The sequence below is a fragment of the Lissotriton helveticus genome, chromosome 3_1 (assembly GCF_964261635.1).
Source record: "Lissotriton helveticus chromosome 3_1, aLisHel1.1, whole genome shotgun sequence".
NCBI lineage: Eukaryota > Metazoa > Chordata > Amphibia > Caudata > Salamandridae > Lissotriton > Lissotriton helveticus.
This window is the reverse complement of record NC_136061.1, coordinates 72947603-72972251: the sequence shown is the minus strand read 5'-3', so window position 1 is coordinate 72972251 and position 24649 is coordinate 72947603. Positions and strand designations below refer to the sequence as shown.

At 45.5% G+C, this 24649-nt stretch overlaps 1 protein-coding gene across 2 annotated transcripts in view; it reads right to left on the bottom strand.

Annotated features, from left to right (window-relative positions):
* The window catches only part of TNS1 (tensin 1), a 1078078-nt gene that overhangs the window by 369486 nt on the left and 683943 nt on the right, over positions 1-24649 (bottom strand). For both annotated transcript variants that reach the window (XM_078679262.1, XM_078679263.1), the window contains 2 exons: positions 14706-14818; positions 11691-11751 (listed from right to left, as the gene is read on the bottom strand). In XM_078679262.1, the coding sequence (XP_078535388.1) occupies positions 11691-11751; positions 14706-14818 (174 nt within the window). The remainder of the gene's footprint in view (positions 1-11690; positions 11752-14705; positions 14819-24649) is intronic.

Genomic DNA, 24649 nt, shown 5'->3' with positions numbered 1-24649 from the left:
TAAACCCCTTATTGAGCAAATTGTAGGGAGCCAGTCTGTACACACCACAGCTCTCTAAACACTTTATGAAGCAAAATGTAGGGAGCCAGTCTGTACTCACCATTGCTCTCTAACCCCCTTATGGAGCAAAATGGAGGGAGCCAGTCTGTACTCACCATTGCTCTCTAAACACCTTATGGAGCAAACTGTAGGGAGCCAGTCTGTACTCACCATTGCTCTCTAAACCCCTTATGGAGCAAAATGTAGGGAGCCAGTCTGTACTCACCATTGCTCTCCAAACCCCTTATGGAGCAAAATGTAGGGAGCCAGTCTGTACTCACCATTGCTCTCTAAATCCCTTGTGGAGCAAACTGTAGGGAGCCAGTCGGTACTCACCATTGCTCTCTAAATCCCTTATGGAGCAAAATGGAGGGAGCCAGCCTGTACTCACCATTGCTCTCTAAACCCCTTATGGAGCAAACTGTAGGGAGCCAGTCTGTACTCACCATTGCTCTCTAAACCCCTTATGGAGCAAAATGGAGGGAGCCAGTCTGTACTCACCATTGCTCTCTAAACCCCTTATGGAACAAACTGTAGGGAGCCAGTCTGTACTCACCATTGCTCTCTAAACCCCTAATGGAGCAAAATGGAGGGAGTCAGTCTGTACTCACCGTTGCTCTCTAAACCCCTTTATGGAACAAACTGTAGGGAGCCAGTCTGTACTCACCATTGCTCTCTAAACCCCTTATGGAGCAAAATCTAGGGAGCCAGTCTGTACTCACCATTGCTCTCTAAACCCCTTATGGAGCAAAATGTAGGAAGCCAGCCTGTACTCACCATTGCTCTCTAAACCCCTTATGGAGCAAAATGTAGGGAGCCAGTTTGTACTCACCATTGCTCTCTAAACCCCTTATGGAGCAAAATGTAGGGAGCCAGTTTGTACTCACCACAGCTCTCCAAACCCTTATGGAACAAAATGTAGGGAGCCAGTTTGTACTCACCATTGCTCTCTAAACCCCTTATGGAGCAAAATGTAGGGAGCTAGTCTGTACTCTCCATTGCTCTCTAAACCCCTTATAGGGCAAAATATAGGGAGCCAGTCTGTACTCACCATTGCTCTCTAAACCCCTTATGGAGCAAAATGTAGGGAGCCAGTCTGTACTCACCATTGCTCTCTAAACCCCTTATGGAGCAAAATGTAGGGAGCCAGTCTGTACAAACCACAGCTCTCTAAACCGCTTATGGAGCAAAATGTAGGGAGTCAGTCTGTACTCACCATTGCTATCTAAACCCCTAATGGAGCAAAATGTAGGGAGCCAGTCTGTACTCACCATTGCTCTCTAAACCCCTTATGGGACAAAATGTAGGGAGCCAGTCTGTACTCACCATTGCTCTCTAAAGCCCTTATGGAGCAAAATGTAGGGAACAAGTCTGTACACACCACAGCTCTCTAAACACCGTATGGAGCAAAATGTAGGGAGCCAGTTTGTACTTACCATTGCTCTCTAAACCCCTTATGGAGCAAAATTCAGGGAGCTAGTCTGTACTCACCATTGCTCTCTAAACCCCTTATGGAGCAAAATGTAGGGAGCCAGTCTATACAAACCACAGCTCTCTAAACCTCTTATGGAGCAAAATGTAGGGAGCCAGTCTGTACTCACCATTGCTCTCTAAACCCCTTATGGGGCAATATGTAGGGAGCCAGTCTGTACTCACCATTGCTCTCTAAACCCCTAATGGAGCAAAATGTAGGGAGCCAGTCTGTACACACCACAGCTCTCTAAACCCCTTATGGAGCAAAATGTAGGGAGCCAGTCTGTACTCACCATTGCTCTCTAAACCCCTTATGGAGCAAAATGTAGGGAACCAGTCTGTACTTACCACAGCTCTCCAAACCCCTTTTGGAGCAAAATGTAGGGAGCCAGTCTGTACTCACCATTGCTCTCTAAACCCCCTAATGGAGCAAAATTTAGGGAGCCAGTCTGTACTCACCATTGCTCTCTAAACCCCTTGTGGAGCAAAATGTAGGGAGCCAGTCTGTACTCACCGCAGCTCTCTAAACCCATTATGGAGCAAAATGTAGGGAGCCAGTCTGTACTCACCATTGCTCTCTAAACCCCTTATGGAGCAAAATGTAGGGAGCCAGTCTGTACTCACCACTGCTCTCCAAACCCCTTATGGAGCAAAATGTAGGAAGCCAGTCTGTACTCACCATTGCTCTCTAAATCCCTTATGGAGCACAATGGTGAAAGGCAGGCTGTACTCACCACAGCTATCTGAGCCCCTTAGGGGCAGAATGTACTCTGCACAGCTCTCTAACCCCCTTATGGGGTACAGTGTTGTGGGGCAGGCTGTACTCACCACAGCTCTCTAAACCCCTTATGGGGCACAATGTAGGGAGCCGGTCTGTACTCACCATTGCTCTCTAAACCCCTTATGGAGCAAAATGTAGGGAGCCAGTCTGTACTCACCATTGCTCTCTAAACCCCTTATGGAGCAAAATGGAGGGAGCCAGTCTGTACTCACCATTGCTCTCTAAACCCCTTATGGAGCAAAATGGAGGGAGCCAGTCTGTACTCACCATTGCTCTCTAAACCCCTTATGGAGCAAAATGGAGGGAGCCAGTCTGTACTCACCACTGCTCTCTAAAACCCTTATGGAGCAAAATGGAGGGAGCCAGTCCGTACTCACCATTGCTCTCTAAAACCCTTATGGAGCAAAATGGAGGGAGCCAGTCTGTACTCACCACTGCTCTCCAAACCCCTTATGGAGCAAAATGGAGGGAGCCAGTCTGTACTCACCATTGCTCTCTAAAACCCTTATGGAGCAAAATGTAGGGAGCCAGTCTGTACTCACCATTGCTCTCTAAACCCCTTATGGAGCAAAATGTAGGGAGCCAGTCTGTACTCACCACAGCTCTCTAAACCCCTTATTGAGCAAATTGTAGGGAGCCAGTCTGTACACACCACAGCTCTCTAAACACTTTATGAAGCAAAATGTAGGGAGCCAGTCTGTACTCACCATTGCTCTCTAACCCCCTTATGGAGCAAAATGGAGGGAGCCAGTCTGTACTCACCATTGCTCTCTAAACACCTTATGGAGCAAACTGTAGGGAGCCAGTCTGTACTCACCATTGCTCTCTAAACCCCTTATGGAGCAAAATGTAGGGAGCCAGTCTGTACTCACCATTGCTCTCCAAACCCCTTATGGAGCAAAATGTAGGGAGCCAGTCTGTACTCACCATTGCTCTCTAAATCCCTTGTGGAGCAAACTGTAGGGAGCCAGTCGGTACTCACCATTGCTCTCTAAATCCCTTATGGAGCAAAATGGAGGGAGCCAGCCTGTACTCACCATTGCTCTCTAAACCCCTTATGGAGCAAACTGTAGGGAGCCAGTCTGTACTCACCATTGCTCTCTAAACCCCTTATGGAGCAAAATGGAGGGAGCCAGTCTGTACTCACCATTGCTCTCTAAACCCCTTATGGAACAAACTGTAGGGAGCCAGTCTGTACTCACCATTGCTCTCTAAACCCCTAATGGAGCAAAATGGAGGGAGTCAGTCTGTACTCACCGTTGCTCTCTAAACCCCTTTATGGAACAAACTGTAGGGAGCCAGTCTGTACTCACCATTGCTCTCTAAACCCCTTATGGAGCAAAATCTAGGGAGCCAGTCTGTACTCACCATTGCTCTCTAAACCCCTTATGGAGCAAAATGTAGGAAGCCAGTCTGTACTCACCACAGCTCTCCAAACCCTTATGGAACAAAATGTAGGGAGCCAGTTTGTACTCACCATTGCTCTCTAAACCCCTTATGGAGCAAAATGTAGGGAGCTAGTCTGTACTCTCCATTGCTCTCTAAACCCCTTATGGAGCAAAATGTAGGGAGCCAGTCTGTACTCACCATTGCTCTCTAAACCCCTAATGGAGCAAAATGGAGGGAGCCAGTCTGTACTCACCATTGCTCTCTAAACCCCTTATGGAGCAAAATGTAGGGAACAAGTCTGTACACACCACAGCTCTCTAAACACCGTATGGAGCCAAATGTAGGGAGCCAGTTTGTACTTACCATTGCTCTCTAAACCCCTTATGGAGCAAAATTCAGGGAGCTAGTCTGTACTCACCATTGCTCTCTAAACCCCTTATGGAGCAAAATGTAGGGACCCAGTCTATACAAACCACAGCTCTCTAAACCTCTTATGGAGCAAAATGTAGGGAGCCAGTCTGTACTCACCATTGCTCTCTAAACCCCTTATGGGGCAATATGTAGGGAGCCAGTCTGTACTCACCATTGCTCTCTAAACCCCTAATGGAGCAAAATGTAGGGAGCCAGTCTGTACACACCACAGCTCTCTAAACCCCTTATGGAGCAAAATGTAGGGAGCCAGTCTGTACTCACCATTGCTCTCTAAACCCCTTATGGAGCAAAATGTAGGGAACCAGTCTGTACTTACCACAGCTCTCCAAACCCCTTTTGGAGCAAAATGTAGGGAGCCAGTCTGTACTCACCATTGCTCTCTAAACCCCCTAATGGAGCAAAATTTAGGGAGCCAGTCTGTACTCACCATTGCTCTCTAAACCCCTTGTGGAGCAAAATGTAGGGAGCCAGTCTGTACTCACCGCAGCTCTCTAAACCCATTATGGAGCAAAATGTAGGGAGCCAGTCTGTACTCACCATTGCTCTCTAAACCCCTTATGGAGCAAAATGTAGGGAGCCAGTCTGTACTCACCACTGCTCTCCACACCCCTTATGGAGCAAAATGTAGGAAGCCAGTCTGTACTCACCATTGCTCTCTAAATCCCTTATGGAGCACAATGGTGAAAGGCAGGCTGTACTCACCACAGCTATCTGAGCCCCTTAGGGGCAGAATGTACTCTGCACAGCTCTCTAACCCCCTTATGGGGTACAGTGTTGTGGGGCAGGCTGTACTCACCACAGCTCTCTAAACCCCTTATGGGGCACAATGTAGGGAGCCGGTCTGTACTCACCATTGCTCTCTAAACCCCTTATGGAGCAAAATGTAGGGAGCCAGTCTGTACTCACCACAGCTCTCCAAACCCCTTATGGAGCAAAATGTATGGAGCCAGTCTGTACTCACCATTGCTCTCTAAACCCCTTATGGAGCAAAATGTAGGGAGCCAGTCTGTACTCACCATTGCTCTCTAAACCCCTTATGGAGCAAAATGTAGGGAGCCAGTCTGTACTCACCACAGCTCTCTAAACCCCTTATGGAGCAAAATGTAGGGAGCCAGTCTGTACTCACCATTGCTCTCTAAACCCCTTATGGAGCAAAATGTAGGGAGCCAGTCTGTACTCACCACAGCTCTCTAAGCCTCTTATGGAGCAAAATGTAGGGAGCCAGTCTGTACTCACCATTGCTCTCTAAACCCCTTATGGAGCAAAATGTAGGGAGCCAGTCTGTACTCACCAATGCTCTCCAACCCCCTTATGAAGCAAAATATAGGGAGCCAGTCTGTACTGACCACAGCTCTCTAAACCTCTTATGGGGCAAAATGTAGGGAGCCAGTCTGTACTCACCATTGCTCTCTAAACCCCTTATGGAGCAAAATGTAGGGAGCCAGTCTGTACTCATCATTGCTCTCTAAACCCCTTATGGAGCAAAATGTAGGGAGCCATTCAGTACTCACCATTGCTCTCTAAACCCCTTATGGAGCAAAATGTAGGGAGCCAGTCTGTACTCACCATTGCTCTCCAAAACCCTTATGGAGCAAAATGTAGGGAGCCAGTCTGCACTCACCATTGCTCTCTAAACCTCTTATGAGGCAAAATGTAGGGAGCCAGTCTGTACTCACCATTGCTCTCTGAACCCCTTATGGAGCAAAATGTAGGGAGCCAATCTGTACTCACCACAGCTCTCTAAACCCCTTATGGAGCAAAATGGAGGGAGCCAGTCTGTACTCACCATTGCTCTCTAAACCCCTTATGGGGCAAAATGTAGGGAGCGAGTCTGTACTCACCATTGCTCTCTAAATCCCTTATGGAGCAAAATGTAGGGAGCCAGTCTGTACACACCACAGCTCTCTAAACCCCTTATGAAGCAACATGTAGGGAGCCAGTCTGTACTCACCATTGCTCTCTAAACCCATTATGGAGCAAAATGTAGGGAGCCAGTCTGTACTTACCACAGCTCTCCAAACCCCTTATGGAGCAAAATATAGGGAGCCAGTCTGTACTCACCATTGCTCTCTAAACCCCTTATGGAGCAAAATGTAGGGAGCCAGTCTGTACTCACCATTGCTCTCTAAACCCCTTGTGGAGCAAAATGTAGGGAGCCAGTCTGTACTCACCGCAGCTCTCTAAACCCAATATGGAGCAAAATGTAGGGAGCCAGTCTGTACTCACCATTGCTCTCTAAACCCCTTATGGAGCAAAATGTAGGGAGCCAGTCTGTACTCACCATTGCTCTCTAAACCCCTTATGGAGCAAAATGTAGGAAGCCAGTCTGTACTCACCATTGCTCTTTAAACCCCTTATGGAGCACAATGGTGAAAGGCAGGCTGTACTCACCACAGCTCTCTGAGCCCCTTAGGGGGCAGAATGTACTCTGCACAGCTCTCTAACCCCCTTATGGGGTACAGTGTTGTGGGGCAGGCTGTACTCACCACAGCTCTCTAAACCCCTTATGGGGCACAATGTAGGGAGCCGGTCTGTACTCACCATTGCTCTCTAAACCCCTTATGGAGCAAAATGTAGGGAGCCAGTCTGTACTCACCACAGCTCTCCAAACCCCTTATGGAGCAAAATGTAGGGAGCCAGTCTGTACTCACCATTGCTCTCTAAACCCCTTATGGAGCAAAATGCAGGGAGCCAGTCTGTACTCACCATTGCTCTCTAAACCCCTTATGGAGCAAAATGTAGAGAGCCAGTCTGTACTCACCACAGCTCTCTAACCCCCTTATGGAGGAAAATGTAGGGAGCCAGTCTGTACTCACCATTGCTCTCTAAACCCCTTATGGAGCAAAATGTAGGGAGCCAGTCTGTTCTCACCACAGCTCTCTAAGCCTCTTATGGAGCAAAATGTAGGGAGCCAGTCTGTACTCACCATTGCTCTCTAAACCCCTTATGGAGCAAAATGTAGGAAGCCAGTCTGTACTCACCAATGCTCTCCAAACTCCTTATGAAGCAAAATATAGCGAGCCAGTCTGTACTGACCACAGCTCTCTAAACCTCTTATGGGGCAAAATGTAGGGAGCCAGTCTGTACTCACCATTGCTCTCTAAACCCCTTATGGAGCAAAGTGTAGGGAGCCAGTCTGTACTCACCACAGCTCTCCAAACCCCTTATGGAGCAAAATGTAGGGAGCCATTCTGTACTCACCATTGCTCTCTAAACCCCTTATGGAGCAAAATGTAGGGAGCCAGTCCGTACTCACCATTGCTCTCTAAACCCCTTATGGAGCAAAATGTAGGGAGCCAGTCTGTACTCACCATTGCTCTCTAAACCCCTTATGGAGTAAAATGTAGGGAGCCAGCCTGTACTCACCATTGCTCTCTAAACCCCTTGTGGAGCAAAATGTAGGGAGCCAGTCTGTACTCACCGCAGCTCTCTAAACCCAATATGGAGCAAAATGTAGGGAGCCAGTCTGTACTCACCACTGCTCTCCAAACCCCTTATGGAGCAAAATGTAGGAAGCCAGTCTGTACTCACCATTGCTCTCTAAACCCCTTATGGAGCACAATGGTGAAAGGCAGGCTGTACTCACCACAGCTCTCTGAGCCCCTTAGGGGGCAGAATGTACTCTGCACAGCTCTCTAACCCCCTTATGGGGTACAGTGTTGTGGGGCAGGCTGTACTCACCACAGCTCTCTAAACCCCTTATGGGGCACAATGTAGGGAGCCGGTCTGTACTCACCATTGCTCTCTAAACCCCTTATGGAGCAAAATGTAGGGAGCCAGTCTGTACTCACCACAGCTCTCCAATCCCCTTATGGAGCAAAATGTAGGGAGCCAGTCTGTACTCACCATTGCTCTCTAAACCCCTTATGGAGCAAAATGCAGGGAGCCAGTCTGTACTCACCATTGCTCTCTAAACCCCTTATGGAGCAAAATGTAGGGAGCCAGTCTGTACTCACCACAGCTCTCTAAACCCCTTATGGAGGAAAATGTAGGGAGCCAGTCTGTACTCACCATTGCTCTCTGAACCCCTTATGGAGCAAAATGTAGGGAGCCAGTCTGTACTCACCACAGCTCTCTAAACCCCTTATGGAGCAAAATGTAGGGAGCCAGTCTGTACTCACCACAGCTCTCTAAACCCCTTATGGAGCAAAATGGAGGGAGCCAGTCTGTACTCACCATTGCTCTCTAAACCCCTTATGGGGCAAAATGTAGGGAGCCAGTCTGTACTTACCACAGCTCTTCAAACCCCTTATGGAGCAAAATGTAGGGAGCCAGTCTGTACTCACCATTGCTCTCTGAACCCCTTATGGAGCAAAATGTAGGGAGCCAGTCTGTACTCACCATTGCTCTCTAAACCCCTTATGGAGCAAAATGTAGGGAGCCAGTCTGTACTCACCATTGCTCTCTAAAGCCCTTATGGGGCAAAACGTAGGTGGGCAGTGTGTACTCACCACAGTTCTCTAAACCACTTGTAGGGCAGAATGTTGTGGGTGGGCTGAACTCACCACAGCTCTCTAAACCCCCAATGGGAAAAATGCAGGGAAGCTGGCTGAACTCGCCACAGCTCAGTAAACCCCTTATGGGGCAAAATGTGGTGAGGTAGGCTGAACTCACCACAGCTCTAAACCCGTAAAGGCGGCAGGCTGTACACCCCACAGCTCTCCACAAGCCACATTGTTCCACACAATAATGTGCAGAAGTACAGATGGCACTTCACTGCCTACCACACTTACAGGAAAAAACACCCGGCCAATAGGGCACGTTCCCGCAGTATGAAAAGCAAATGAAAACCACTCACCGCCAGGTGAAAATCTGTATTCAGACGAGGTTAGACTTGTCTGTTATAAAGTTGTCAACAAAGTTTTATCAAACAAGCCTATTTTATTTTTATCTCTATGGGCATTATCCGTATCTTAGCTAAAAATAGCCCTACTTGAAGAGTTTCTGACTTAGGAGGTCTACTCAGGTAGGCCTGTATTTAAAAAACATATATACATTGTTTACTTAACAATGAAAAAAGTTGTTCTTTTATAATTATAATTTATAATTTAGGATGTACACTGTACGAAAACCTATCATGTTTCATCTAATAGCCTATAAGGTTGCTCCATCAATAGTAAGAATCCAGGCCACCAAAGGCATCTTTCTTGCCTCTTAGTTCGCTAATAGCATTGTCATAAAGCGGGGACAGGAATATTTCTCAATGTATGTTTACGAACTGTCAGTCTTAATAAATACCTCTCAATGCAGAGATATAGTCTGATGGTCTAGAGTGTTAAGGAAACATACTATTTCGAAGGTACCTGAAAGTCTAACATGATGTTTGTTTGCTGTATGATTTACATGCCAAATATTTTCAAGGCTCGGCTCGTGCACAGGCTCTCAGTGCAAGAGCAGGCCTGGGCTCGGCTCTCCTTATTAATTTATAGGCTCGCACACCTCTGTTGATTAGCTATTGCTGACGTCATAAGAGGCGGGATCAAAAGGTTCCCAACTCTAACAATAGAGCAGTGCTAGTGCTGCAACAACGTGACTGCAGAATTCAACAACACTCCTGATGTCAGATCTTGAATCAAACTGCAAAGAATTTAAAGACAGAAATATAAGTGTAGCCTTCTGCTCTCTGTTTACCATAATAGTCTGTTTGCAACAATCATCGAAATCACGTCAGATATTCCATGAAACACATTTTGCCATTTCATTTCAGCCCTAATGAATGGATAATACACCAGAGCCACACCCTGGTCTTTATTGGAAACTAGTGTCCAAGCATCTCAAAGGGACGTCCACTCAGCTGCACACAGATGTTCCAGCAGAGTGAGGGATCACAAGCAAATCCAAGAAGTTACAACATGTATTTTCATTTCTCAGGTCCCCTGATGCTATTCAGGGCTATGACGCAAGCACTCGTGTCTGTGTCACTGCAGAATAAGGTATCTCACAGGAAAAGCTCTCTTTGCTGAGTAGAGCTCATGTTTCTACAAATCAAATTGAGGTGGGGTGCACAGATCTGCCAGAGAAGAGGTGACGAGGAGGTGTCAAGGAGAAGAATCCGGCAAAACCAAAGGGGATGATGGACGGAGTGTTGAACATTGCAAGCACTCACCCAGTCAACTGATCTGGGTTAAATCCATCATCCTTCTTTAGCTCACGTCGCCACCCCAGTTCAGACATGGCCATATGCAAATCAGTCTGACCTTGTGCCTCATGGGAACAGTCCAGCCCGAACAGCCAAGCCATGTCTTCCCTGCACCGGAAACAAGCTTCCGAGGACCGGTTTCTGGCTAATCAGTCATCATCAGCCAGGCTACCTTGAATCCAGTGGCAAATGGAGCAAGGGACCCACGTCTGGGCATACCCTGCCAACTTAGGGCGAACAAAGCAAAACCAAAGGAGAATAATCCAGCACTATTTCATTTTTAGTTTTGAGGTGTTGAGCCACTGTGTTCACTCACAACACAATATTTATGTCAACACACTGACTTGTACTTGTGTTACTCCTCTGACATGGTGGTGTTACTTCGACATTCTGCAGGGTACACAAGGATCCTTTCACACACAATTAAATACAGTATATTGACCTCCTGACCCATAATAATACTAATACCTTAACACTCAGTGGGTGAACGGTCAATTGTGGAGAAGTGTGGCTCACTGGTTAGAGGAGGCAGACTCTGAAGCAGAGGTCAGACCCGGGACCAGGTTTCAATTACCGACGCGGCAGGGTCTTGAGCCCAAATGTCCACGGACTCGATAATTCTCGCCTCGGTGCCTACTCGAATCACGGGTCCACACTCTGTAACTCTGGGCAATAGCTTGCTTAATCTCCACTACGGCCCCCCCACGGCGGGATGCCTGGCTTTCACCTTGGGGATGCCCAGTAGGGGTTATCTCACAGGGAAAAGTCAGGACGGGTTCTCAAAGCAAGCGCCTTGAGACCTTGCGGTGATAAGTCGCTATATAAGAACCTTTGACAATGACATTGACAATTGTAGTTCAAGCAGGCTGCATAATGAATTCCCATACATTGCTACGGCCTCACACTCTGACACTCACTTAACAAAAAACTGCTGCGGGTAATGTCCATCACCCATGTGTGTACCATTTAACAACAATAAACCACCCATCACCGACTGATCAGGCATAAAATAAGGGTAGACTACGCCACATGCCATTGGCCAACAGAGGACTTGAATTTAGCCCACCACTGAAGGTACCAACTAGCTACATAATATCACCCGGACTTGACATCTCACAATGACGATCATATATGAAATATTAACTAAGCCCATCCCGGAATATTTCTCCACCACTTTCCCTCCAATATGTGCCTGCTCAGGACCATACATTGTAAACACAATATCTCAGAGAGGACCACCCAGAGAAGTAAAAGCAAAGATGCAAAGATGGATATTTGACCATGATGTCATGAATCCAGTTATAATCCAATTACTCTTAAAAGACCTTCGTGTGTCCGAAACTCAACACTCCAACATCCATCTCACTACCATTTTGTTACATCATCCAACCTTCACACTGACGATAGGTCGAAGGAGCAGCAGTAAGGCGTACTTACTAGATCCCGGATGTGTACACTGGCTGCATGGCCTGGTAGATCCTCAGGAACGGGCGGCAACCTGGAAAGGTACAGAAAAGGAGTCACCATTAAAGGAAAATTTAACTGAGCAAAACAAAGAAAATGACAGAATGGAGCCAGGGTGACATAGCATCTAAGTCAATTGTGACTACTTCCTGTGGAATGAACAGAACATCTAAATCACAGAAGGGCTTCATTGACCAAGTGTACACCTAGAGATCAAGGAACATATCTGTTTTTTGAGTAGACATCAGGGGCCTCATTTATGAAAAGTGACGCATCGCTGCGAGAAAACAGCGATGCGTCACATTTCATTGCGCCCTCCTTGCGACCCCAATGATGCGTCATATTTACAATATGACGCATCATTTTGCAAGGACTTACAGATACGTCAGTATTTCTGACGTATCTGTAAGCGCAAAAGTGACGCATTGCTGGAGTATGTCACAAAAGTGACGCAACTCCAGCAATGCGTCCTTTCACATGGGGAAAGCCCCATGTGAAAGGGCTTGCGTCAGTCTTACGCCTGCTGTGAGGCAGGCGCAAGATATTGATGCAACAGCGTCCTAAAAGTGACGCAGTGAAATCTCATAGATTTCACTGCGTCACTATTACGAGGCTTTTTGCGGGGGAACGCCCCCTCTGCATACATTATCCCTGAAGCAGGTATAATGTAGCGCAGGGGTTTACAAAGTGACGCATCTACTTAGATGCGTCACTTTGTAAATAGTGCGCAACAGGAGGCATGTTTTACGCCGCCGATGCGTCACAAAAAGTGACGCATCGGAAGCGCAAAACTGACGTACGGCCTCATAAATGAGGCCCCAGGTGTCCTCACCCTGTCTGTGGCTGACTTTTATGAGTGTGACTATGACCCAGAGGAAGAAAAGGGCATTACAGGGTCTACACTGAGGGAGAGACCCTATGGCTCAGAATACAGTCAGGGGGCTCATTTATGATTGGGGGGAGAGCTCACTACGGCAAACTTTAGTCTCCTGACATCTTTCTGAGGTGGAGGAACAACTTGGTTTCTGATGCCACAGACTCCGTTGGCTCTGTTGTTGGACATCTTTGGCTGAAACTCCATTTTCCTTAGGGTGTCTGGCTTCTTTGCATCAGAAAGTCCACCCTATTGAGCTCAAACCTTGCGATTCGGATTTTGTCCACATGCGTCACGCGGTTCAGATGGTGAAAGAAAATGCCAGGGGAGTCAGGCACGTTTTATTTGTTTTTCACAAATAAACCTTGCTTATGAAAAACAAAAATATTGCAAAGCAGGCCTACAGGACATGCAGACCAGCCCAGCCTTACATTCTGATCACCAGTGCTACCACCAGGGCAGCAGAAGCACCGCTGGTGACAGCACATCTGTCAGAGTAGCGGTGATCTTACAATGCGTCTTTAGATCACTCTCAAAGGTCCCCAGGTGGTCTGGGAATTCCAGTGGGGCCAATAAGGGGAGATCAGAGTCCCACCCAAATTATAAAATTTGCAGAAAAACGGTTGCCGGAAATATTTCTCTTGGAGGTTTTGCCTGCCTCAACCATTTTGAGTCCCCCGGAAAAATATGGGGGAAAGCAAGTGAGAATCGACAGAGTGAGGTCTCTGGGTGAACTCTCAAATGCATGTTATTGACCCTTCTCCAGAATCCTTAGCGGCCCATGAGAAGTACTTCCGGGGCTGGAGAGGGGTGACAGGTATTACACCAGGCCACTAGAGGGACTGGGGGAGCAGACTCACAGGAGGAATCATCTAGAAAAAGAAGTACATCTTTTACCTTTATTTAGAAATGATCTCTAGTTGAGGGGGGGCGGGGGGTATCAAGTTGATTCCCAATCAACTACCATTGCTGCAGAGTACAGAAAAAAAACCTAATATGGTAACTTCCAGGGTGCACAGTGTCTGTGTGCTAGAAAACAGGCCTTGGGAAGAGAAACCAATCACAGTATTGTGAAGTCTATGAAGATGAAGAGCGGTGCCAGCCCGACTGCCACTGGCCATAAACCGAGGAATCTTACCACAGCCCTGCAGTCCATTCTTGTTCCCCCTGTACTCCTCTAGCAGGAACCCACTGTGCAAAGGACTATTGTAGTTCAGTGTGTGTAATCGGAGGTGTTAAGAACTCTTCCAGAAATGTGCTCACCTCTCAATATAAAGTCTATGCATTATCTAAATCAAGCTCCATTGGGTCTTTTTAGTTTTATTATTCAAAAAGTCAACTTCTGTGTGGTTCTTTTAGTGGCAAAAACAGACTGGAACTCTAAAAGCTTGATTTAACAATCACTCTTTTTATTTTTATTCTGTATCATTAATTGAAGCTATAAAAAGGACCAAAGTAGCAACAGAAGTGCAGGGTAGGTGAAGGGAGAGAAAAAGAAGAGAAGGAAACAGGAAAGGAAAATTGGAAAGGAAAGGGAAAAATGGTAGGGAAGAGAAGAGAGGAGAGGAAAGGAGAGGAGAATATAGAAGAAAGGAGGAGGAAAGAGGAGAAAAGAGGGGTGGGAGGGGAGGGGATGGTAGGAGGAGAGGAGAGGAGGAGAGGAGAGAAGAGGAGAGGGGATGAGAGAAGAGGAGAGGAGAGGAATGGAAAGGAAAGGAAAGGAAAGGAAAGGAAAGGAAAGGAAAGGAATGGAAAGGAATGGAAAGGAAAGGAAAGGAAAGGAAAGGAAAGGAAAGGAAAGGAAAGGAAAGGAAAGGAAAGGAAAGGAAAGGAAAGGAAAGGAAAGGAAAGGAAAGGAAAGGAAAGGAAAGGAATGGAAAGGAATGGAAAGGAAAGGAAAGGAAAGGAAAGGAAAGGAAATGAAAGGAAAGGAAAGGAAAGGAAAGGAAAGGAAAGGAAAGGAAAGGAAAGGAAAGCAAAGCAAAGCTAGAGGGAAATATAATGGGGTTGGTAAAGAATTCAGTGATTTGCACAGGCAATCGTATTTTGTACATTACAGTGATCTAATCAGTCAAGACTGCAAACAATAAATGTAGCTGATTTGGACAGCTTACCTCCTTTGGACTCAAAGTTGGGGATCCCGTGCATGATGACGTGATGGAGGAAGAGGGGCTTGTTGTTCATTTTGATGGTCCCGGAGAGGAGGCCGCTGAAGTAGTGAATGTACCTGGGAAAGGAACAGGAGCTGGAATTAATATGAACAGCAGAAACAAGCTCTCAGTTTACCTCTCCACACCAGGGGACATGGCGGCCTCCTGTCAGGAGCACCAGAGGACGGACGGAGGAGGGTGGGAAGGAACAGCCCCCAACTGTGTCACCACCAAAGGTGTCACATGGACCCCCAACACATGTTCACCCACTGCTCATCACCTCTAACTCCTGTAACAAAACATCCACCTGTGACGAGGAGTCCAGAGAGAAACACACAAAGCAGGTGTGATAACCTAAGTCAGTGATTGCACCACTGTACCTAAGAGGCAAGAGCCCTGTGCATCCACGTGTAACACCTCACAGATCATATTTCTATAATGTCTTCCCTGTGAATAAAAGCAGAGTTACCACCAGACTACTCCACGTATCAAGAGACCGTTTTATCATACAGTGGCAAGCTATTATCTCAATAAGGCTGTGGTGTTACTAGAGCACAACTACAACATCAATGAAATGTATGGAACAGACTGAAACATGATGTAACACGACTGGCATTCACATATAGGTTTCATACTTTGTGAATCCGGAGTACACTAAACCAAATAAACATGATTGTTTACCCACACATATCACTTTTGTGCCTGCACACACACCCTCTTACCCTCTTTTTCTACCCCAATAACATTACCCCCTCCTTCTCGAACCCCAATAAAATCCTTACCCATCACCCCCAGCCATATAGTAATCCCCCGCCGAGGCACGGAGTTTGCACAGCGGCCACTAGAAATGACACGTCAGCTCTTTACATGTTGACTAGTTATTCACATGGCTGCTCTCCGAGGCAGATTGGTCTCTTATATCAGTGAGGGCTGGCAGCCATGTCTGTTTCTTGTTCACTTTTCACTTTCATCGATTCCAAAGAAATCAGTTCAAAACACTCAGGGGCAGATTTACAATAACTGACGCATCCCTGCATATCAGCAGGGATGCGCCACTTATTGTGCGCCAAGCCTACGCCACCATGGATGCGCCGCATTTACAATGCGGTGCACTATGGGGCAAAAACGGCACAGATGCGTGACGCATCTGTGCCATAAAAGCGGCGCATTGCTGGAGTTGCGTCACAAGCGCGACTCAGCTCTAGCAAGGCTCGGGGGTGCCCTATCTTTACAATGCTGCGTCAATCCTTACGCCTGCTTCAAGCAGGCGCAGGGTTTTGACGCAGCTTGGGCCCAAAAGTGACTGAGTGAAATCTTGTAGATTTCACTCAGCCACTTTTAGGAGGCGCAGGGATTTAAAACGTGACACATCTCCCAGATGCGTCACGTTGTAAGTACCCCACACCATGGCGCATCTTTTGCGCCGCCGCTGCATCACAAAAGTGACGCAACGGCGGCGCAAAAGAGGCTTAAAGGGCTTGTAAATCTGCCCCTCAACGTTTTAAGAATGGCCTCTTCCATGAAACCAGGCCTAGGCGCCACTCATAGATAATGCATCTATCTATCCATCATCAGTCTGGATCCATGATTTTTAGAAAAGTGTGCACTTCAGTAAATCAGACTATCAGTGAGGATTCCGTTGAAATCTGTGCACTATTTATGGTTTCCAGATTGTACCGTTCGAATGTCAGGTGATAGGGCGGAGTCCACATGGTGCAAACGTGCAAAGGAACACTTATTTTCACTGGGAAAAGACTTCTTCATAAAGAAAGTCCTTGCCTTTTAGCTCCCACCCTCTAAAGGGTTTCACCTTTGTTATTAATAGTAGGAACTTTCAAGGGCGGGAAAGGATTTCCGAAAGGTCCATAAATTCTCAAATTCATTGTTAATGTTCACAATTGTTCAGCTGGGCAAGTATCTAGTAAATCCGCCTTGCCTTCCTTTAGCCTCAATCCAACAAACAATAAAAAGTGGTAAATCTACGGGGGAAGCTGTCCCCCGATCCAGATTCTGTGAACCATGATATGAGAATTTGTTTCAACATCTAAATTCAATTTACACGAGTAAAACATATTGTGATTCAGGCTTAGTTCGTCCAGTCTCACTATGGTCTCATGTAAAAATTAGAAACTTGACATAACTTTTTCCTGAAAATGTTTTATCGAGGAACCAAATGAAAATAACCATTTTATAATTTAACTGTAAGATAAATTGTCTCAAAATGTCAAAGTATATTGACTTAGAATTTTTTTCCCATTTCACATACTGCAAAATGTTTCTATTTGTAGCTGGAAAAAATCTGTTTAAAAGAAAAAGAATAATAAAAAAAGGCATAAATGCTGTAATCAATAATACTTGGATTTGTATAGCGCTGCTAATCACCCGTGCCTCTAGGCGCTCTCAATAGGCACAGTGCCAGAATCACAGGAGTTGTGATTTCCGTTGAGAAAAGGCTGAGACTTGAGCCTGGATCCCCAGTTCCTAAATCAGCAGCTCTGGCCGATGCGCCACATCCTCTCCCACAATAGACTAATCTAACAAGCTTTCTATGAAGTTCCTGCAGGGCTTGTTATTTAAGATTGACACTGTTTGACTGAGACATGTCCCACCAAGTTATTTTAGTGAAAACATTCTCCAGTGAAAACTGTTTCTACTGTACAATTGTACCCCACACAAGATTAGGTTGAGGTGCAGAAACCTGGTAATTTCATGAAGAACAAAATTTGTGCCTGCCTCTCATACATCATTTGGCTGCAATTTAGCCCTCCTGGACCAATAATCTATGAGGTCTGTGAGGTAGCGAGTAGTAAACTCTGACCTTTGTAACTATCCCCAAGCAGTGCTTTGATTAGGGAAAAGCCAAATTAGATGAATACCTGTCACGGATTATGTCTGATCTGGTGTTTGTTAGGGCTCCGCATTTTGCAATTAGTTTTTGAACCTAGAACGATATTTCACTTACTATGTCCCTATTTTTAAGCTGATATCATTCTGGTTTTTATTTTTCACTGTTTCTGTCTCACAACTGCCCTACCATCCACAGAATAGCGGCACACAGACTGAAATACTGTTATCTTACCCTTGTATGTATGTATGTAAGGGATTTGTAAAGCGTTGGAATCATCCCTGCAGGGGTATCTCCGAGCTACCATAGAGAGGGTGCAAGACAGACACAGATCAGTCCCGGAATAATTCCATCTTCAGGAGTTTCCTGAGGCGAAAAAGACTGGGGTATTTGCGCAAGTCCTCCGTCAAGGTGTTCCAGTATTTCGGGGCAAGGTAAGCAACAGTTTTGCCTCCTGTTTGTATTTTCCTGTAGAAAGGCCCAATAGCAACCCTTTACCTTCTGATCTGAGTCGACAATTCGGAAAATAGACTTTAAACTTGTCCGCCAGGTAGCTAGGGCTCGTACCATAAAGAGCTTCGTGGGTGAGGCAACAAATCTTGAATTTAATTCTCTGGCAGATAGCGAGCCAGTGGAGTTGTTTTAACAATGGCCCTGGGGAGGTGCGATGCAGTTTTTTGAGAGCCAGACTTGTGGCAACTTTCTGTACAATCTGTAATCTGCTGAGAAGAGATTTATTAGCAGATGCCAGTAAAGCATTGCCATAATCCAGGCTGCCAATGATCAAAGCCTGAATCAGAGTTCTACGTGCAGAGAGAGGCAGCCACAGAAACACAAGATATGGTAGCAGGTCCTTGCAGTAGTATAAATTTGATCCTTCATTGATAACAATACATCCAAATGGACCCCTAGATATTTTGCCACTGCAGTAGGAGAAGGGGCATGGCCTTACACTGCAGGCCACCACTTAGGGGACCAGGTAGTATGAGCCGAGCCAAACAGCAGGACTTCGGTCTTAGCTGCATTCAGCTGGACAAAGTGTTCCACCATCCAAGCTGATATGGCTAGCATGCCGTTGCAAAACGCTGATCGATTAACTCTATGTCCTTATCAAAGGACAGGAGTAGTTGCGTATCATCCGCGTAAGAGAATGGAGTAAAACTGTACTCCCTAATTATCTTGGCGAGGGGTCCACATAGATATTAACCCCTTGGGCGATGCCGCGATTCTGCGCCTTTTAATGAGTGGGCGGGTTCATGACGGCCCCCAGCCGTCATCAGCACATGCCCACCGTGATGCAGGACGGCTGGGGGCCCTCATCAGCATGGAAGGGGTTAAACAAGGTGGGGCTCAAACAAGAGCCCTGGGGCACCCCCTTGGTAAGGTTCAGGGTTTGGGATCGGAAGGGACCCAGATTGATGGTCTGGGTGCGCTGGTCTAAGAAACTGACAAGCCAATTAAGTGCCTGTCCCTACAGACCGGCCTCTCTCAGTTGAAAAATCAATTTCTGATGAGAGACCGTATCGAAGGCTGCTCTCAGATCCAACAAGACCAGCAGCACTGCTTTGTTATTATTCAAAGCCATTTTAATATGGTCAGTGACCCCAATGAGGGTTATCTCTGTGGAGTGATTGGGTCTAAACCTAGACTGGGAAGGATCAAGAATGCCTTGGGAATTGAGGTAACCCATTAACTGAGTGTTGACATAACCCTCCGCCATTTTACTCATAAGCGTCAGGAGTGAGTTGGGGCGATAATTAGAGAGCACTTCGGCAGGCAACTGAGCAATTGGCAGCACTTGAATGGACTTCCCTTGAAATATCTTTTGTCCATACAAGATGTGGAAGACCCCTTGAAGGTTCACTGTTTGTATGCATCCACATAACTTCCACCAACCTACCAGAAACCTCCACTCCACTTCCCTCACATAACCACAACGGAGGCCATTCCTTCTCCTACCTCGCTGCCAAATCCTAGAGCGACCTCTCTCTCCACCTCTGAACATCACCCTCACTGTCGACTCAAGACCTGGCTTTTTGACTAAGCCCAGCAGCCCAGTGCCTGGATGCACTCTCAGGTGATTAGCAGCGCTTTACAAGTACTGATTGGTTGATTTACAGCTTGTTTCTTTGAACAAAGGAAAGCCAAGCTAGCTCCCGGTGCCTGCAATGGTATTACATCACATTCTGTTGGCTGAGTTGGATAAATCTGTGCCAGATGTGGTGGTTCTTCCATGTTACATAGAATATGTTGTGAGATAAACCCATCTGTGCCATACCCAGACCTTGTTTTACCTTCTGATGTAGTACACCCGGTATACATTGCACTGGGATGTATAAGTTTGACTTGTCTTCCTTTGCCTGAAAACCCAGATTGCTAGAACATTCTGCTAACTGTGCAAGTTTGATTGCAGTGTTCACCCAGTGTGATGTGCGATATGTAGACTAGTACTGTACACTGCTACATTGAAATTGGGCTTTCTTACTGTCTCTATCAGTGCTTAATTTGAGCAGGCGGTTTCCAATGCTCGGCACCAGCACTACAGTAAACACCGGCACTTCTGACAGTCTGAAACATGGTTCACAATTTAGAGATGAAATAACAACAGATGTTTATTAATAATTATACATTAAAAATGGCGAATACTTGCCGCCCCAGAGATTCTAGCAGCTTCAGGGGCCTGGTATAGTATGACTTGTCCCACTCTCAGGAGTGTGATGGTTAATTGTTTTGTTTTGACAACGCTGGCAGGAGCAATGGATGGTGACATCTCTAGTGGCCTCCTGATGAGGGCCCCAACACTTATTTTTATTACAAATTAAGCACTGGTCTATGGGTGTAATCGAGTCAAACATCTTTACTACCTCATAAAGAGCTTTGGTACTATACACATTATTGAAGTTGACATCTGAATTGTCCATATTTGCAGCCTAGTAGTCTCAGGTAAATCTAAATAAATCATTTAACATCCTACAATGTTGATCAAGTTTGTAAGAATTGGTCATTTTCATTGAAACACTGTGACCCCAGTTCACAAATGTGCACACATATTTCCAAGATACACAAACTCCATTATTTGTGGCTGTAGGTTTGCATTACTGATTTGAAAAGCATGACTTTGAACTCGTAGAGGATCTGCTGATAGCAGGGAGGGTTTTGCTTTGTGGGAAAGTCTGCTTGAAGCATTGAGTTGTGCAATATTCAAGTGTGGGAACACCTGCAAAAGGTGATGAAAGAATCAGTGGGCATTTATACATCATTTAATTTTAGTTTTTTGACCTGAATACGGCAGATTTCCTGCTCTGAAGTTTTTTAACATAAATATGTGATTCCCATGCCTGCTAGTGGGAACTGACTGTAAACCTGAAACCGAGGGCAACTTTCAAACTCCTACTGAGATGTACAGAATAAAAGAACGGACATTTTTGAAGAAATGGCTTCCCTGTGTTTTCATTGAAAATTAAAACTATTAGTTGCTGGCTAATAACACAGATCATGGGATCTGCTGATTGTGTCTTGCTAAGCATTGCAATCTGTGTTAAATTGTAAGTTAGACTGTCAAAACAACTAACAGAAATTCCACTGAATGTGCAGCAGAATTTGACTGTCATGCCATAATACCCACATAACGTACGTTGCTGCATAATTCTAGTGATACTGGCAATTGGAAGACTCCTGTCATGCGCATGCAAGGTCTGCGTTAGGATTCCTACAACTGGTACCAGGATCACACATCTATAAAAAGACTTTCAAAAGCTCCACGCCGCGCAGGAAAAACAATGCTAATTGTAACCTAGACATTCGGATTGAGGGAAAGTGGAGAAGCCCCATCTCATGTTATAAAATAAAGTAACTATCCCAGCAAGAAGGCTATAAGTGCAGCACAGTGTCATAGATATCTTCTGTTTAAGGAAACACATAGTTCCAAGCCCAGCAGGCAAACCCGAAGACAAGATGTGTTAAATTTTAATTGCGCTGAACACATTTGAAAGACATACATTTCATTAAATTTCTGGAAATTATACATTACGCAGGCCTGCATAATTTTATTCACGTAAGCATGCATCTCGCGTTAAAAAGTCTCGCGAAATACCCGCAGAAAACTGGATCACAAGGATAATCGCTCGCTTTGAGACATTTTTGTACCCGATCCAAGGTGCGTACTTAGGTTAAATAAAAATTTAGATACCAGCAAACATCATTTTGCAATGGTAGCGTAGTTTTCCACACTTTATAGAATTGCCCGAATTAAACATGAACGCGAAAAATAAACTAGATTTTACACAGCCCTAGTCAGCAGCTGCAACCCAAGACTGGCGGGAGCTCAGCGGTTACATTAGTACACTGAAAAAGACACTAGAGGGCAGCATTTGATAAAATACGATCAATGCCTTCAAATTAAAACCAAAGACGCTCTCTTTTAACACTTTAGCTGCTGTTCATGTAAGGGGCGCGCATTTCTCCAGTTCACTCATATTTGTCCCACGTCAGTCTTTATTGTGCGTGAAACAAGGTACAAGACGCTGCCTGCCTCACGTCCGGGGAGTTCGCTCTCAGGGGTTTAGCACTTACAGATTGAACCCGGACTGGAAAGCGATGTAGTCAATATGCCCCATAGTTGTATACTGTGTGCATTTACGCATGTGCGAAATGCTTACGGAACCTGCGATTCGAAATGTTCTATAGTGCGTGACTGCACTAGGACTTCTTGGCGCTGCACGAAACCACTTTTGGAAATCTGTGACTAATGCAGCTTCTCGGAGGTACCGTTCGAACTGTTTGAGAATCCCAGAAAGTGTGTTTAATATAACTCAAACATATTAGCCTTTAATTCTAGGTGACCTTTCTTTGGCTGACTAATAACCAGATGCAATTCTCAATAAAAGCCAATTTACTGTGTTGCAAGCACATTTGGAGACCGGTAACCCACTTCATCTTGAAGATATTTAATAAACCAGTTTGGAACATGAGAAATATGGAAATTTACACTGCATCACTACACCTAGGTATGTTTTAAAATGTTAATTTATTTCATTAATTTTTACCTCTGTATTGCCCTCAGCTGTCATCTTTCAGTGCAGCCTTCTATTGCATTTGGTTATCTGCAGCTAAATCACATTTTTTTATGTCTCATTTGCTGTGTAGGTATATCACTTAGAAACTTCTTGGGGCTACCACACCCCATTATATTTAGCACTCAGAAGGTTACTCACCAGGGTTGTGCCTTCATCTTAATTTGAGCTAAATCTCTTACAACTTGCACAATTATGGATTTATTTTTATAATTATTCTCAAACTCCTGTTGTGTTCCCTTCATCTCACATGTGTGCTTCATTAGCACAGTATCATTGCAATGGTACAAATAAGGGGGCATATTATCAACAAATAGCGATATTTATCGCTAAGTAGGGTTAGCGTCAATTTTTTTATCGCTGCGCATCACAGGATTTTATCGCTGAGATAACGTACTATTAGCAACGTTTATCTCAAAAGTGATAAAATTCCCGGCGATAGCGGCAAAATACGTGAATATCGCTGAGAATACAGTGATATTCACGCATTATCGCTAACAGGGTCTTAGCCATTATATCCACCTCCCATTGGATATGGCTGGTCTGAGCAGGTGTTAGTTTTTGGAGATATTCGCGCTTAGTGCAAATATTTGCACGCCTGTGTTGCTAATAGGCGATAGCGATGTTAGCGACTGCTTTCAGTCGCTAACAGGTTGGGTACGCCCACTTTGCATGTCATTAGCGATAAAAATCGCTGACATGCAAAGCGGGCCTCAAACCGCTTGATATCGCCTACAAGCTGTCGCTAACTGCTGTTAGCGACAGCTTGCTAATAGGGCGATAGAATTATTGCCGCTTAGCGGCCAAAAACGGCCGCTAAAGAGCCAAAAATTGCCTATCGCCCCCCTTGATAATATGCCCCAAGGTCCTTCGTATGAACATAGTACTGTGCCCGAGATCTAGTACTGCGTCCGAGGCCTTCCTCTGGTAGCGTTGCAGGCTGCCCCAGTTACCCTTACCTTACGCTTTCGCTATGGACTCAAAGCTCTTTCTTCATCAGGCCCCAATAAATGAATCCGTGCCAGATTTACTTCTTTATTTATTGATCATGTGAACCAGATTTTATTAAAATCTCATATCTTTTGTACAAAAAAAATTTGCAACATTTTTCACTTTGGGACATCCTTGTGAAAAACATTACTTTTGTGTTGGAATTTAGTTCACATATATCCCCGTTTAACACTATGGAATTGTTCTTCGGAATATATAGTTACACGGAAAATAATCCGTTTAAATTGGGGTGCTCGTCTTGATTTGGGAAGCACAGCCGTGTTTGCTCGCTCAACAGGATTGCAATTCGAGTTTAAATTGCATACCAGAGGACTTTTTTTGCATACACAATGTGTGCAAAGTAAAACCTAAGACAATACGTGCAGGAAAACAGCACATTTGGAGTTGCCACCCCTCCGATTAGTGGAAAACACGCACAATTATTAGCATGTTATTGCATAGTCCAAACAGTGGAGTAACAGTACTTGAGGGCCCTCCTACAGAAAGTAGTAAGGGGTCTCTGAGACTCCTATGTCTGACAGATATCAACAGTTGTTATGCTGAATGGGGGGCCCTCGAAACATGGAAATCCCAACGCACTGCAAGTGTCCAGGGGCTTGTGTTAAGCATCTGGGGGCATAATAGCAAGGGCCATATCGCCGCTTTAGCTGCACTTTTTGCCGCTAGAGGGGCGATATTTTTATCGACCTATTAGCAAGCTGTCGCTAACAGCAGTTAGCGACAGCTTTTAGGCAATAGCGACCGGTTTGGGTTCCACTTTGCATGTCAGCGATATTTATCGCTAATGACATGCAAAGTGGGCGTACCCAAATTGTTAGCGACTGAAAGCAGTCGCTAACACAGCTATCGCCTATTAGCAAGGCAGGCATAGCGATAAAAAAAATCGCGCTAAGCGCGATTATCGCTATAATCTAACGCCTTCTAAAAACATGACTTACCTGTGTATCCAATGGGAGGTGAATCTACAGGTTAAGTCCCCA